Source organism: Cyclopterus lumpus, chromosome 5 (genome assembly GCF_009769545.1).
Source record: "Cyclopterus lumpus isolate fCycLum1 chromosome 5, fCycLum1.pri, whole genome shotgun sequence".
Taxonomy (NCBI): Eukaryota; Metazoa; Chordata; class Actinopteri; order Perciformes; family Cyclopteridae; genus Cyclopterus; species Cyclopterus lumpus.
The window spans coordinates 9,906,324-9,923,690 of record NC_046970.1 but is presented as its reverse complement, the minus strand read 5'-3'; the positions used below and the strand labels follow the sequence as shown (position 1 = coordinate 9,923,690).

The 17,367-nt window shown below is 40.3% G+C and overlaps 1 protein-coding gene across 1 annotated transcript in view; it reads left to right on the top strand.

Annotated features, from left to right (window-relative positions):
- Window positions 1-17,367, top strand: part of LOC117730452 (receptor-type tyrosine-protein phosphatase gamma-like) — a 409,107-nt gene that overhangs the window by 302,635 nt on the left and 89,105 nt on the right. The window contains 1 exon segment of the mRNA XM_034532172.1: window positions 2,778-2,873. Coding sequence (XP_034388063.1) covers window positions 2,778-2,873 — 96 coding nt within the window.

Sequence of the window (17,367 nt, the reverse complement as noted above, 5' to 3'; positions counted from 1 at the left end):
TTATTGACACAGTTGTATAATATCTTCTGTGAATGCCTGATAAATGAATCCTACAGTAGAACTTGTCGTTGAGAGTTTGAATGACTTGGCCGTTTACAAGGCAAAAGGGTGATTATCTAATATAATAGTAAATGTAGCATCCAGCGTTTTAGGAGCTTGACCCATTCTCGGTAGAGAACTTTATTGAAGTGCTATAATAAATTATCTTTTGAAATGATAGGTGCCTTTTTCAGGAGCTGACCAACAGTAAATGGGTACTTGAGAAAGAAAAAAGAACAGGCGGAACATTTTTTGAATAATCTGTTAATCTGTAATCTGGTATTTTGATGGAATGACATCAAAACTAATTCATTCGTAATCAGCCAGTGTTTCTAATCAATTATACAGCACTGAAATAAAAACCTGTTTAAGGGCCTAGTACACTACACTACACTAAGTATGCTTAGTGGCATAGTACACACTATAACTTCATGTCAGTCAGCTTTAACTGTCACAGATGTTGCATTCACATCAGCGGAGTAAAATGCGGTCTTTTGTCCACTTTAAGTCATCACTGTCCCATTTCACGCTGCCATCATGAGGGCAACCACTGCTGTGTTTGAACAGATTCTAATTGCTCTTACTGCTACATTCACAAGCCCAATCGCCTATGTTGACTTTAATTAATTCTCAACGTTTAGGAGAATGTGTTGTTCCAGTTGAGCTGTCTCTGCAATACATTTACCAAACAGACTCTATATCAGGCTGCTTGACAACTGTTTACTCCGCAAGTAGATGAAAAAGCGATGCACAGGGCTCTTTATGTGCGGATTAGTAAACTGTAGAAAATGCTAGACAACCGATATTGGCAGTGTTTGTCTTGGCGAAGAAAAAGACCACAGAATCGCTCTTGGCATCCAGGGAGGCAGTGTTTCTAGACACTGCAAATGATGTTAACACATGTGCATATGAACACAGTTTCAATAAACATGCGGACACACATAACGTGTTTTTCATTTTAACATTTGCTGTGTGCCTAAATGCATCATGCCTCCATAACACCATGACAAAGAGTGGTGCCTGACTGTTTGACCAGTTTTCGGAGCGTTTGTTTTTCACTGAGCAATAACACACATCACAAATCACACAATTCCATTTCACAGTACTATTGACTTCAGGCTGCAACCTGGTTATCGGTGTAGAATGACAATTGACTCTTTATTCATCACTTTTACCATATACTATGTTTATGGAAAAGCCTGCAAGAACACACCATGCGGTTTATTTGTACTCAATCCCACAAACTCTACAGCATCCTGCTATTTAGAAGATATCAGTCTAGACAGTAAAAAAGTCCAATTGCTGTTTTATTATTTTTTTTTTTAAAGTTTCTTATTTCTTAAAGTTACAATACGTCCATTAAATGTTGTGTTGATTTTTGTGGCCCCTGTGGACAAAAGCGATAAGGTCACTGAGAACGAACTTTCCCTTCTGAAAATCTTTAATGCCCCGCTCGGTCCTGGTTCTGGTTCTGGTTCTGCTTCTGGTTCATCCATGCCTCCCTTCCCTCCAGAGGGCCCAGCAATATGGCCTGGGTCTCCAGCAGCGATGTGTCAGTCTTGGCTTCCAAAGAGAGATAGTCGCACAAAGTACCACTTTAATTCTTGTGCTTAAAAGTTTCTTGGAAAAAAATAATTCAACATGAAAAGGCAAAAAGTAATGATCAATAGTTTAAGAGCTCTTAAATCAAGATTACGACAACTGATTAGCCTGTCGGTTGGCACCATTCATTACATCAGCCTCAAAACACCACCATTTTATTTAAATCATATTTCTTCCCAGATTACGGGTTGCTGTTTTAAACACGTGGTTATAGCTACTTGGTTATGTTTGTATAGGGCTTGGTGCATATGTCAACATCTTCTATCCTGATAGGGGTCGTTTTATATCAGGACAACATGATATATATCAGGATATGGCATGTTTTCTGTATACTATTTTTGTAGACATTCAATATTGGACAAATGAAAAGTGCTGAGTATTATTTCATTTAATTAAGATTTATTTTGTGCAAAATGAGCAGTTTCGAGTGAAATTTTTTATTTATTTTAATTTGTGTTAGTAAGTGTTTGTACTCATGAAAAAGTAATTGTGTATCACGATGTCTCGATACATGGTTTCATCACAATATATTTATTTGGAATTATCGCTCTGCCTTATGTTGAGGTAAAGTTTGTTACGTTAAAATAACCACATACATGTATCAATAAAGTATAAGGAGAATACTACTTTATGTAGATTACGTTCTTATACAATTAAACAATTACTTTTTGAGGGAAATGTTTTTTCTCCCGGATTAGTTTTCGACATGTCACAAACACGTTTCTAAACATAGACCACAGAGGTCCATGTAGGGAAGTGAATGGTCAACACAGGACTTTGTGTCCTGTGTGCAACCAGAAGTCACCATTGACTCATTTAAATGTATGACCGTTACTTAAATGTAACGGTCCAGGAGAAAATACCTTTCCCTGAAAATGTAATTGTTTAATTGTATAAGAACGTAATCTTTGGTTGTTGTACATAAAGTAGTATTCTTTATTGATACATGTATGTCGTTATTTTCTTCTTACACATGCACTCATTTTGGCTACATATACAAATTCCAAGAGAGATGGTGATATCAGCAGTTAATTGTGAGGAAGATATACATGGCATGTGGTGTCTTGGAGTTTGATGGGAAGGTTTGATTCAATGTGTGTGTCCCAACCTAACCAGTGTGTTTCTGTCTCTCACAGATGCAGATCTACATGTACAATTCAGATGACTTTGACAGCCTCAGTGCAGCTCTGAGGGAGAAGAGGATCATCGCAGCTATGGTTGTGTTTTTTCAGGTAGGAGCCTTTTTTTCCCATGTTGTTTGTATTTGAGCATATGTACATAACTCTCATTTAAAGATGAGGAACAGGCTTGTTGGGAAGATTTGATCTTCATGGTTCATGGTTTGAGAGATCACCCCTAAACTAAACGTTCATCATTATCTGTTTATCATTGTGTTTGTTTAATTGTTGTCTGTGACAACTAAACAAAACACAGGGAGTGAGCTTTTACAGTTCTGCCTTGTTATCTTCCAGGGAAATATAGGCCATGTGGACACAGTGCAGCTGTAGTGCTTAGTATTTTGATGTTCTTTGGTGAAAACCTCATTTAGCTGATGTCTTATCAGATGGACGTGAGCTCACTGTGTAAAGTCTGTGGAGGCTCAGCAGACAATGAGAGAAGATATTATGACATATTCTCCATTAATATATAATTTAGCTGTTGCTAAGATTTTAAATGTTGATTAGTTCAAACGTTCTCTTGGATTGACTGAGCACAAATACATTGATCAAAATTGATTAAACCATACGGCTGAGGGATGCTATTAAACACAATTAACTCTGCATCTTGAATAGGAATAAGTTGCTAAAAATCATCAACTCTTATGATTTAAGTAATAGTTTAACCTAGTTAAATTATATGAACAGAATGAATAAAGAGTAATCCAATAAATATAATAAATTGGATAATTAAAATAATACAACTATATATATATAGTCGGGACGACTGTGGGTCAGTGAGCATGATCGTCCCATCTCGATTTTGTCCTTGGCCAAGACACTTAACCCCAAAATTGCTCCCGTAGCTGTGTCTACGGTGTATGAATGAGTGTGTGAATGTTAGATACTGCTGATGTGCAGGTGGACCCTTAGCCCCTCCCATCAGTGTATGAATGGGTGTGAATGGGTGAATTATGTCATGTAGTGTTAAAGTATATATATATATATATATATATATATATATATATATATATATATATATATATATATATATAGTAGTTGTATTATTTTAATTATCCAATTTATTTTATTTACTTAAATTCAAACCAATGGAATGACTCAGGGGCATCTGTTGGTCATTATGATATAGATATGAGTACAAGATTCTAAATCAAAACTTGAACTTAAAATACTAATATTGGTTGGATAACAACAAATATTGCAGTCAAAATTGCATTAAGGATAGTTTAGTAGGAGGAGGACTAGGTTTAAGGTGAGAGGTCAGTGTGTGCGTGCTTGTAAATATCCTCAAAAGGGTGAATTGTATGTCCTCAGTTTGCTTTTAGCTGCTAAACCCTTGATGATCAGTGTGGGAGTGTTGTCATGTCATTTGATTATGAGCTGTAAAACCTGTAGATCAAGATCAGACTTCTGCCACCAGAAGTGGTCTCAGACCTGTTTAGTGGAGCTGTGGGGAGACTGGGATCATTGTCAGCTCTAACACTCTCAATTGGCAAGACTAAAAAGGTAATTTGAGGCCATCGATTACCTAAGTGGGCTCTTACTTGGACCATTAACCCCCCGTTAATATTTCGCCCTCTCACTTCAGTCTCTTCTCCACTCCCTGGCTATCAGCTGTGTATATGTCTTTGGCTGGTGGCCCTAATCTGTTGAGCATGACTTGTGAACATCACAAATCACACGGATTCTGATCTTTATAATTCTGATTTGTACCACTTTCATGTGGTCCTAAATCAGATACAGGTTTGTGACCTGACTCTGAACAGTCATTTCGGAATTCATGCGACTTTTACATCCCTCTATATCGACATCCGTCATAGTTCTGCTGTGAACCCATTCCCATTATGATCCCCTCACTGCTGGTTCCGACTCTGCATCCCCGCACATCTCTGTACAGAAGTAGCAAAACACCTTTCTTTCTGCTCGTTCTCCTCCTCACCATCTGCTCACATATTGTTCATCCCAAAGGGACTTTGTCATTCTTTATACTGTACGTCTCACAGCAACGCATAATATTTGACTTTGACCACACTCTTTGGATTAAAAAGGTTTGTTTCCCAACAGATATCCAGACACACGTCCGACTAATGGAAGCTCTACTAGCTACCACCATCCATGAGCTAATGGTCAATTGTGGTTTCATTTGATTGGTACTGTTTGCCCCTAATCTTATTTCATTGAATGAAGTCATTTAAAATATATTTACATTCAGCGGAAGATACAATACATAAATAAATACATAATTGGGGGTCCATAAAATAAACGTATAATAATAGATTAATGCAAACAACTAAAATATTTTTCTTTCACTATTTCCTTGATGAACTCTTGAGTGGAGAGCTCACACTGTCTCAAACGTTGACCTGAGAGTGGCATTAGAGGAAAGTGGGGTCACTTAAAGTAATAATTCTCTGGAGTACCGTTTGTCGCCAATATAAGAAGAAAGCAGTTTGAATGGATAGTTTTGCAGTTATGACAAAACAGGGGAGATGAGTAGGCAGATGAAGAAATTGCTTAGCCCGAAGCAGCCAATGAAATGGCAGAAAAAGACTACTTTATTTTAAAAAGCAGCCAAAAATGCTCCCTTTTTACTGAATCGTAAAAACGCCAGTCATCCCCCAGCACAGGAGCCACTCTGATCTTTTTTTTCTTCCTTCCCTTCACCAGCAATTTGATTTATGATATGGCAGTACGCAGACATTTTCTCTAAACCTGATCATATTGTGCAGTTGCAGCTCACAACCTGAAGATTGATTTGAACCCATGCCCTCAATAACTTGGCTCCCGCAGATGGATCTCAACAGTTTGCTCTAGTGTGCTTGTTCCTATGCAAAGAGGAGTGTGTGTGTGGGCACCAGCCTCAGAAGTGCATATTTCTTTATTCATCCAGGTGCCGCTCGATCTCCGGCCCCACTCGCATGCTTCAGTTTGTCTTTGGTGACCTGAGAACACAGACTCAAACTAAGAGTGTGTACAGGAGGCACGCCGAATACTTGTGTTTTGAAAGGAAAAGACAGGTTGTGTGATGCATGCATATTCTAACTCAAATACAGCACCCACTTATTCACTCAGTAACAGAGGAGGATCTCTCTCCCCGGATGGACAGAAGCAATAGATGTCATGTGTACAGAATGAACAGCGTTACAGAGTTACAACACATTCAGTGAGATGTTTTTCTTTCACTGCAAACTGTGAACGCTCCTGAACGCATCATCTCTCTCTCTCCTCCGGTAAGCGCATTGCATCTCTTCCTGTTGCCAGCTTAGCAGCTTGCGATGTCTTCCTCCTCTCCCCCTCCCGCTCTCTCTTGCTCAGAGTGTCTCATGTATAGCTATTCCTCTGCCTCCCTTAATGATAACGGTACATGCAACAAGTGTAGTTCATTTGCTAGGTTGGAGGCAGTTCTAAGTAGGTTAGATGCACGGCTCCACACCATCGAAGCTCAGACACCTACGTTAGTTAGCCTGCCTCCCATAGTCGGAGCGGACCAGCTAGCCGTAGCTTCGGCTAGCTGGCTGGGTAACTGTTCGAAGGAGTAGTAAGTCTAAACACAAGCCCACTGTGCACCACCAACCTCTTCACATTTCGAACCGGTATTCGACACACCCACTGAGAAACCCACTCTGGTTGTAGGCAGCTCCATAGTCAGAAACGTGAAAATAACGAAGCCAGGGACCAAAGTCATACGCATCCCGGGGGCCAGAGCGGACGACATTGAATCTTGTTTAAAACTGCTGGCTAGAGATGAGCGTAGTTACAGTAAGATTATAATACACGCCGGCGGTAATGACTCCCGACTACGGCGGTCGGAGGTCACTAAAATTAATGTGGAATCGGTGTGTACTTATGGCAAGACAATGTCGGACACCGTAGTTTTCTCTGTCCCTCTCCCCAATCTGATCAATGATGACATGTATAGACGCATGTTGTCATTCAACCGCTGGTTGTCCAGGTGGTGCTCAGAAAGTCTTCCAGTTATCTACATAGCCCACATTGTTTATGTGGGCTATGTAGATAACTGGAAGACTTTCTGGGGAAAGCCTGATCTGATGAGTCGAGATTAATGAATCCTAAACCTAAACTAAACTACAACTTATTTGAAAGTCTTGGTCTTTCACATCCAACCTGGAAAACATTACAGCCAATTATATTTGTTGTACTATACCGGCCACCAGGTCCATATTCAGAATTTGAGTTTCTTTCAAGTTTAGTTCTTAACACTGATAAGGTTATTGTAGGATATTTTAATATTCATGTGGATGTTGATAATGATTGCCTTAGTGCTGCATTTATCTCATTGCTGGACTCGATTGGCTTCTGTCAGAGTACAGAAACCCACTTACTGCTTTGGCCACACCCTCGACCTTGTTCTTGCATATGGCATTGACATTGAGCATTTGGAGGTCTTCGCACAGAACCCTCTTCTGTCAGACAATTACCTCATAACTTTTGAGTTTATACTCCCGGAGTGTACACCGTTAGTCAAAAGTTTCTACACCAGATGTCTAACTGACAGTGCTGTAGCTAAATTTAAAGAAGTGATTCTTTCTGCATTTGATTCAATACCACGTCTCAATGTGACGGAGGACTCCTGTGCTAACTTTAGTCCGTCCCAGATTGATCATCTTGTCGATAGTGCTACAGGCTCACTGAGAATGACACTAGACTCGATGGCCCCCATGAAGAAAAAGACAGTGAGGCAAAGGAGGTTTGCTCCCTGGTATAACCCTCTGACCCGCAAACTAAAGCAAACTTCACGAAAGCTTGAAAGCATATGGCGGTCCACCAATCTGGAAGAATATCGCTTAGTTTGGCGAGATAGTCTTAAAACACAAGACAGCCGATTACTCATTAGTAATAGAGAGAAATAAGAACAACCCCAGGGTTCTCTTTAGCACTGTAGCCAGGCTGACAGAGAGTCACAGCTCTGTGGAGCCATGTATTCCTATAGACCTCAGTAGTAATGACTTCATGAAGTTCTTCAATGAAAAGATTTTAACTATTAGAGGCAAGATTGATGATCTCCTACCCTCAACCGGTGCCAATCTGTCCTCAAGAGGAATGACCTTGGAAACGGCTGTATGCCCTGGTGTATATTGGGATGGCTTTTCTCCCATTAATCTTGACCAATTGTCCTCAACGGTTTCTACTTCTAAATCGTCTACCTGTCTCTTGGACCCCATCCCAACGAGGCTGCTTAAAGATGTGTTGCCTTTAATTGGCACCTCTCTGTTGGATATTGTTAATGTGTCTTTGCTAACAGGGCATGTACCACATTCCTTCAAAGCAGCTGTGATTAAACCTCTCCTGAAAAAGCCCACTCTTAATCCAGAGGTGTTAGCTAACTACAGACAAATCTTTAACCTTCCTTTCCTCTAAGATCCTTGAGAAAGTAGTCGCAAATCAGTTGTGTGACTTTCTACATCATAATAGTTTATTTGAGGAGTTTCAGGATTTGGAAAACACCACAGCACAGAGACAGCACTGTTGAAAATTACAAATGACCTCCTAATTGCATCAGATAGGGGACTCATCTCTGTACTTGTTTTGTTAGACCTTAGTGCTGCGTTCGACACCATTGATCATGACATCCTATTACAGAGACTGGATCAGTTGATTGGCATTTCAGGTACCGCACTAAGTTGGTTTAAATCATATTTATCAGATCGATCTCAATTTGTATTTGTAAACGATGAAGCCTCAATGACCACCAACGTTAATCACGGAGTTCCACAAGGGTCTGTGCTTGGACCAATTTTATTTACCTTTATATATGCTTCCTTTGGGCAACATTATCAGGAAATACCCCATAAACTTTCATTGTTATGCAAATGATACTCAATTATATCTATCGATCAAACCAGAGGAGACCAACCAGCACGCTAAAATTCAAGCATGTCTTAAAGACATAAAAACATGGCTGACCTGCAACTTCCTGATGTTAAACTCAGACAAAACTGATCAATTATCTGGTGATGTGGTTTCTGTAGATGGCATTGCCCTGGCATCCAACACCACTGTAAAGAATATCGGCGTTATCTTTGACCGAGACTTGTCCTTTAACTCCCACGTTAAGCAAATCTCAAGGACTGCATTTTTTCATCTACATAACATTTTAAAAATCAGGCACATCTAGTCTCAAAACGATGCAGAAAAGCTGGTTCACGCGTTTGTTACTTCCAGATTAGATTACTGCAACTCCTTATTATCAGGCTGCTCTAATAAATCTCTTAAGTCCCTTCAATTAATCCAGAATGCTGCAGTACTAACAAAAACTAAGAAAAGAGATCACATTACTCCTGTATTAGCTGCTCTGCACTGTTTCCCTGTAAAATCAAGAATCACATTTAAAATGCTTCTCCTCACCTACAAAGCCTTGATTGGTGATGCACCATCATATCTTACGGAGCTTATAGTACCATACTGCCCCATTAGAGAGCTGCGCTCACTAAATGTGGGGCTACTAATGGTTCCTAGAGTCCAAAAAATTAGGATGGGAGCCAGAGCCTTCAGTTATCAAGCTCCTCTTTTATGGAACCAGCTTCCACTCAGATCCGGATCCAGACACAGCCAGGTCCAATGGACCCTGTGAGGCGAGAAGGCACAAAGACTCCGGGGAAGAAGTAGAGTTAGTAATGTGCAATAAAGAGACGTGAGAAGAGGAGAGAGGAGCTCAGTGTATCCTAAAACATCCCCCAGCAGCCTATAGGCCAATAGCAGCATTTCTAAGGGCTGGACCAGGGCGAACCTGAGCCAGCCCTCACTATAAGCGCTATCAAAGAGGAAAGTGTTAAGTCTACTCTTAAATGTGGTGACTGTGTCTGCCTCCCGGACTGAAAGTGGAAGCTGGTTCCATAAAAGAGGAGCTTGATAACTGAATGCTCTGGACTCTAGGAACTCAAAGTAGCCCCCCCGCATTTAACAGTTGTTGTAGCAGTACAAAGAGAGACAAAGAATATGTAGATTCTAGGTTGTGACATATGAACCTATTATATAGTGAAAGATTACTGTCGACACCATCTTCCTTTACAGAGAGATCAATAGTATCGTACTACAGTGCACACAGTCTATCAGTTACAGCTCTATGGCTCCAATGTTTCTCCAGCCTACAGCGCAACGGATCAATTTTGATATAACTCCACAGTTTAAATTAGAATAAGGCTAAATTCAGGCATAATTGAGGGCGGGGCCACTTTGAGTGGTGCTATGAGATTTCCACCCACTTGCTGGTTCCTCTGATGCATCACACAGGCTTCAGCTCCACCTATTTGCCTATGTTTAGACTTCCATCACTCAAATAGTTTTTGCTATGTGAGTAAAAAATATATTTCACATTTTAGCTCTGTGAGACAGTATATTTCTGTTTGTGTGTGTCTCCTGGGCCTGCTTTTGTTGATGCTGATGAGTCCTGTTGAGAGAGAAGCTCTCCTTCTGGACTGATGAGCTTAAATATGTCCTCTGCCAGGCTGCACTGCACTACAGCAGCCTCCCAAACAACACTCCATAGAGACAGTAAATACTTCATGTGTGTGTAAGCTAAGCAGTTAGAGCTTAGCGGTTCCTTTTTGTTCCTTCCATTTTTATTAAAATGGCTGAATTATAAAAGAAACATTTTATTTTTCAAAAACTCGCAATATTGCACTGTATTTCTTGACAAATACAAATACATTTTTCACGTCCAAAATGTTCAAGCTGGTACACCTGCTCTATGATTTGTGAACCGTGTTGCACAACATAGATTGCAGTCAAGTGCGCCCGAGCCAGTGCGCCGCCAAGCTCACTTTTGGAATGTCGTGGCCGAGCCCTTCGGGCCCACTGTGGCACACAGGGTGTGATGAGCAAGAATATGTTTCATCATACTTTATTGGTGGGAGCGCTGGAGGGTGTTTCAATAATTGCTGATTACATCCAGAACTTTAACCCCTTTGAGACACTGGGCTCACCCCATCATCACATACAGTTTGAGGAGAGCTTTCTTATAAAAGTGCGGTCACATATTTTAAACATATTTCTTTTTTTCTGAAATTATTTGAAATTTAGGTTGATTTTACATCTGACAATATTGGAAGGAAATAGTTTATTGCTCAAACACACAAACAACTAGGAAGGGCTCTCTGAGATTTCACAATAAGTTCCTGTCAGGGACGGTCCTGAGGGAGTTAATAGCAGAGAGAGACATTTTAATTGATCCACAATGTTTCACGGAACTATGTGAATTGTTTTTGAATGTGACCAACATGCCTGTAGTTTTGCAGCAGAAACTGTAGAATTATTCCTGATAATGATCACTTTGATGTGCACAATGGCACCAAGGTTTCTATGGTTGTTTTGCTCCTTCTGGGGAGAAAAATAAAGAATTAATTAAGTTAGTTTTGTCTCATCATCCTCTAATGCTGCGTTCGCAACTCAGTGTCACACACATTTTTCGCATCCATTCGCATCTGTGCATTGACTTTGCATTGGATCTACTCGCGCTTAAAATTCTCAACACTTTTGGTGTGAACGCATCACAATGCTCCTAATGGAACAAAAGGTAATTTGCGAATACATTTTGCCACAATTTTGTTTTACAAAATAATCATTACTAAGAGGAATGTTGTTGCAGCCAATTGAAGACTAGTTGGTGGATTGTTTCTCCATCATCAATGACTCCGGCAGTGGCCATGGTGTCTCAAAAGGTGCTGCTGCAGGTCACCGGTAGACTTCACTGTGTCGTCTTTGAACGGTGGTAGAGAGAAAAAAAAAATTCAGCAATCCAAATTTTAAATGTCAAAATCAAACACTCAACAATAAGCTTCTTTGGGGTGCTGAATAGGGGTGATTAACCTTTTGTTCCTTAACTTAAGTACTCATTGAAACACATTTTTTCCTACACCTAACCAGGTACTTTTGTTGTCGAAACCTAAAGTTGTTTTGTTTGAAAGTTTCATTTTCACCTTCCCGTTGTGGGAGGCGCTGTATGGCCCGTCTGAAGCATTAGAACAGTAGTAATAACGGCTGATAAGGCCCACTTAGTAGGATGAAGTGGATGCACCTGCTGTAGTCAGCCACTGAATAGGCTGCAATGTATTCGCAATGAAATCCTCCCCCTCAAAGTATTAATGAAATCATCACATTCATGTTACAGGACAAATTGGACCCGTCATCTCAGCTGAACTTAGAAATCACGCTTTTATGACTTAGCATTGCACCGCAGCCTCTGATTGAAATAGATGGCAGTTGTAAACGGCTATCATTGCCTTTTATTTGCTTATTTATGGCGCTGCCTGTCCCCACTGTTTTCATCACACTCAGCTAGAGGCAGCAATAAGCAAAACATGTCTATATGCACAGACAGAGCGTTGAAAGGAGGAGATGCTGAGCACGGACAGAGGCGTAAGAACAGCACTCATAGACTTATCATGACACATAATGTCTGGAATAACATGTGTGGGCAAAGCCTCTAAAAGTGTGACAGGAAATGTACTGATCTAATGACATGAGTCTGTGCTGCCTATTAGCATAAAGGTAAAAACACTCCTCTGATCACACTTTTGGCAATATTGGTACAAAGGCTTTTTTAGAAAAGCAGGCAGGGATATACATTATATTAGCCACTCTGTTTCTTAAAAGTATTCAAGGCAAATGACAACAAATTCCTCATATACTGTTAACCTGCACCTTATTATAGTATGGAAGCCAAGTGTCACAAGCACCACTTGACTCCAGTAATGAAATACTACCAAAAGTTCAAGAGAACCCTATTTGCCTTTTTATCAAAAAAAGATTAATAGCATGAAGACATCCTTAGTAAGTCTCAGTCCTGAGTGCATTCATTTCTGGACAACCGTGAGGTCCATTTGAATGAGTTCCATACTTGAGGGTGCTTTTCACATTACAAAGTGTAGATACTCAGCAGGAGACAGAACAGCATGATGAAAGGTATGGTTTCAAGACATAGTAGACCTCATACCACTTTATTCTGCTCTGAATCCAATACCCCCAATGACGGTAATTAGGCATTAGGCCGACATTGCTAAACCACCACTGAGCTCCTTCCAATTCAGCACAGTGCACACAACTTGAGGAAACATTACCCTCAGCAGTTATGCAGCAAAGCAGAATTCATTAAGTTAAGACATTGTCAGACATTCAGTTGTTCTTTTGTAATTTTTCCGTTTAGCTATTACGATAAGCAACAACTGGTTTCAATTATGTGATGTGTGTATGATATCACGTAACACAGTAGATCAACAAGCCCACAGAGTGGAACAAGAAGAAATGCAACATCTTTTCACATAAATAATGTAAATGTAAATCAGCTTGTATTGTCACACATGTGTACAGTGCACAACACACAAAGAGAAATTTAACCTCTACATTTAACCAATCCGAGCCTCCTACTGTACAGCACCTGGGGCGCAGTTTAAGCGTCCGCTGCCTTGCTCCAGGGCCCAGTCTCTTTAAGCCTAGGTCTAAGACTGGCCACAAGAACCAGTCTCCTGAAAGCTAGGTTTCTGAATGGCCTCAAGGCCCAATCTCCTGAAGCCTAGTTTTGGACCTAGCAATGAATGGAAGGTCCAACTGCTCTCGCCCCACAACAGAAAAACACAAAAGGCCTACAATCTTTGTCTAAATCTAAAAATGACAATAAAGGCCAATATGGCATGACCTTAATTGTTTAGTCTATATCTACATAACATTACCATAACACTGGTGTATTGTAGTCTTGCACAAACAACAACTTTCATTTTAGGATTACATGAAGGCCAGTTCTCTTCGTGTTAGTTCTGAACAGGTAAAGAAAAGCAAAACAATGCCAAAGTTCCTCGTCCTCCCCTCTCCCTGTCTTACACCATCTACTGACGAATTTGTCTTCGATGTAATTAGTAACTCTGCACTCCGATGTGTCTTCTTTGAAAGAAGTCCAACAATTACATCCATTATACAATTGATTTATCAGAGGTTAGTGCTGCCAAAGGCAAGGGGGTTGAGTCTCTGTAAAACACAGAAGGAGGTTAAGGAAGTGAGGAGAAAGAGGATACAGAGTGAGGGTTCTTGGATGGATGACAGTAGGAGTAAGGGACAGATGATGGGAGTTTGAGACAGACAGAGAGAGAGAGAGAGACGTGACAGTGGAGAGAAATATGAGGACATATCACATTGTACCACGGTGTATTTCTTTCGGATTTGTCACTGCAGTGGCCTGTCCCGAGAGAGAAAGAGGGAGATGGAGCTGTGGGGAGGAATGAAGAGAGAGAGAGAGAGACAGGATTTGAAGGGGGATAAAGGGGTGGATAGGGAAAGAGGAGGACAATGTGATGTGAAGCCCGGTGGCTGAGGATCTCAAGGGACGAGCCTGTGGGCTTTTCAGAGACAAACATTAATAATGAAACGCTAATTCCCTCTGTCCTCCTTTCTTTCTCTCCTCCTCACTGTCTCTCTGTAAGTCATTTTCTATCTGTGTCTCCATGGCTGCCTTTATTTCTCTTAATCTTCTTTCTTTTACACACACTTTTTTCCCTTACACACTTTCTGTCTTGCCTTGTACCAAAGACAAGCTCTTTATTGTAGTTCCAGTTATTAACTTCTGCTATTTGGAATGATTACACAATGTGTGCATGTGTGCATGTGTGTTTGCGTGCGTGTGTGTATGCGTGTGTGTGTGTGTGTGTGGTTGAAGTTAGAAACTGCGTCTAGCTTTGCCACAATTAAACTTTTTCTCTTCCCCTTAGGTTACTTTATAGTTCCGTTTTTTCACTTTCTTCATCAGCTGTACAAGCTCCACAGGGGGGCGGTCACATAGCGACTAGTGGAGAGAGAATTGTTTTCTGATGGAACACCACCTGGCTCCACAGTGGTCACACACAGTGGCATTACAGTTTAAATACTTCAAACTGGCAACAGGACCCCCCGCTTCCTCTGAAAGAAAGAAACTAAATATTTTACTTACTTAATTTATGTGCGCTTATTTAATTTCAGCTCAGTGGGAGAGTTCTTTACTGCGTTTTGCAGTCTTTACTCTCATGTGAGTTTCTCTCCTCGCGCTCTCTCTTTGTGTTTCACCGGGGGTGGGGCTTTGCACCAGACAGCCTTCAAACACTCGTCAGTCCGCTCTCCATCGACAGAGTGCTGCAGAGATGTTTGTTTTGTAGGCCAACCCCAGAAGTTAGCATTGCCATGGTTCCCTAAACAAAAAGCCAAAGGGATTTTTCCATTGGATTTTAGATTATTGCAGAAAATAAGCTCTGTGGGAAGCACAGAGCTTATTTTATATATTTTTTATTTTATGATACTTTTGTTCTGTGTCGTCTCGTTTTGTTTACAAAGAACACCACTTGTAATCTTGCGTGACTGCAATCGGGAGTAAAAAGTTAAAATTAGGCTATAAACAAACTACACCACAATCACATAAGTGTGAGTACACAGATAAAGGCTGTGTATGGTGTGATGACGTTTTGTTGTCTCATTTAGCCTTTTCATAGCAACCACCTTCACATAAAAGTGGAAATATACACGAGTGATGTATTCACTGACATATTTTATATCATAGAACAAAAAGTTAAAGTTAACCACCAACCTTATTTCAAGCATCAAATAAAAAATCCATTAAAAAAAAACGTTGACTTCGAGACGATGGTGGTTTAAGCTGAAAGAAACATGCGTCTAGGTTGAAATTCAATCGTGGCGTTAAATGGTAAATGGACTGTACTTCTTTTCTAGTCTTCTGTACACTCAAAGCGCTCTCACACTATTTGTCATTATTCACCCTTTTACACCCATTCATACACTGATGACAAGGGCTACCATGCAAGGTGCCACCTGCCCATCAGGCCTATCTAAACAGTCATACACCGCAGGAACAGCCTGGAGGAGCAGCCTGGGGTTAAGTCTCTTGCCCAAGGACACATTAACATGGACTATTGGAGTTGGGGATTGAACCGGCGATTGAAGGACGCTCTAACACTAAGTCACAGTCACCCCAGAAAAGCAAAAGAGCTTAAAACTGCAAAGTCAGTTGGCCAATCATGCACTGTAAAAGGCCACTGGATGATTGCACATAACACAAACCACCATGATCACATCACTTTCAGTGACTGCTCCCATCAATTGTCTGGTAATTACCACTTTTATATGGTACGTATTGGCACTTTAGTTAACAGAAGCAATCAGCACACCTGCAATTCTTTGGAAAAAGAGTGACATTGGGAGAAATTCGATATGAAGTGCAGAGATACATCCTGTTATCTAAAAGCAGCCACAACACTTGTTTTGGTGGAGACAAGAACAATCTGCAGCATGTCGCTTTGGTCTTTACCCAAGAAGAAGTTGTTATCCTCATCATGAGTGAATAGACAGCACCTTCATATTAGTGTTGCTTTTGTCCAAGGAGAGCTGCTGCTCTGAAGGAAGCAGCAGTTCTGCTGGGTCAGCAGCCAAAACAGAAGTTGGAAGTGAGAAGCAGAGACAGGTCAATTAGCCAGTCCCTGCCACCTTGAGGATGTAACTGCCTCCATAATCATATTTGCTATGCATTATGGGTCACAGTAACATGTGTGTGTCGCAAAGCCATGTGAATGAATAGAATGACAATATATTGTTTCCCCCCCTGATTAAGACAATTATATCAAATCCCAGAAAACCTGAGCCAACAAGTGTGTGTTTCCAAATCCAGGAGAGAAGAGGTTTTGGAGGGTTTAAGGGAGGAAGGGACAGCAGCATGTTGGATACGGATGGTGGCAGTGGCTTTGCTGTGGTTTGGGTTAGTTTGATTCATAAACAAGAAGCTGTTTTTCTCTGTCTAAAATGTAGCACCTTTGCTGATGACAAAGGAAAACAATGGAATGCTCTAGACATTTGTAATTGTTTCAGATATGCTGAAGTTTGACTTTGTATGTTCAATAATGTTTTATCATGACATTAGGAGTACATTTTTTGATTGTAGCTGTATGTAGTCACCACCAGTGGTTGTTGCTTTTGTACTTGTGGTTGCAACGTTGTAGTTGCAATTTTAGTACGTAAGTATTCCTGAAAAATAAAAGCACATCATTAGTAGTAGCAGTAGTAGCAGGGTTTATTTAAGCAGTAGCTTGTCGTAAGCAAATCAAAGCTAATTTTATTTAAACAATATAGCACTATCATTTAATGGAAGATTCTGTGCTTTTCAGATAAAAAAACATGTATATTTTTTGCAGTATATAGCCTACATATACACAGTGCGATACGTAAACAATGAGAACACTCCAATACACTTTGACCCTCGAAAGTACACACCTGAGCTAGTTCAACTGACGGTCCTTCATATTGAATAAGTTGGTCAGAGAGTTTGTGTTGAGGTTTATAGACAAAGAGTGACTTTGTGTAATTTAATTCTGAAACTAACGGGGAGCCAATGCACAGATGTTTAGAACAGATGTGAGGTATTCCATCGATTAATTGGATAAGAAACACCTTTGCTTTATTAATGAGCAATAGCAAATGTACAAGAGAAAAAATAAGATGGAGGAACTAATTGGTTAAATTTTTTGAAAGAAACTGTTCATAATAATACCATCTGTGAAAACTCAAC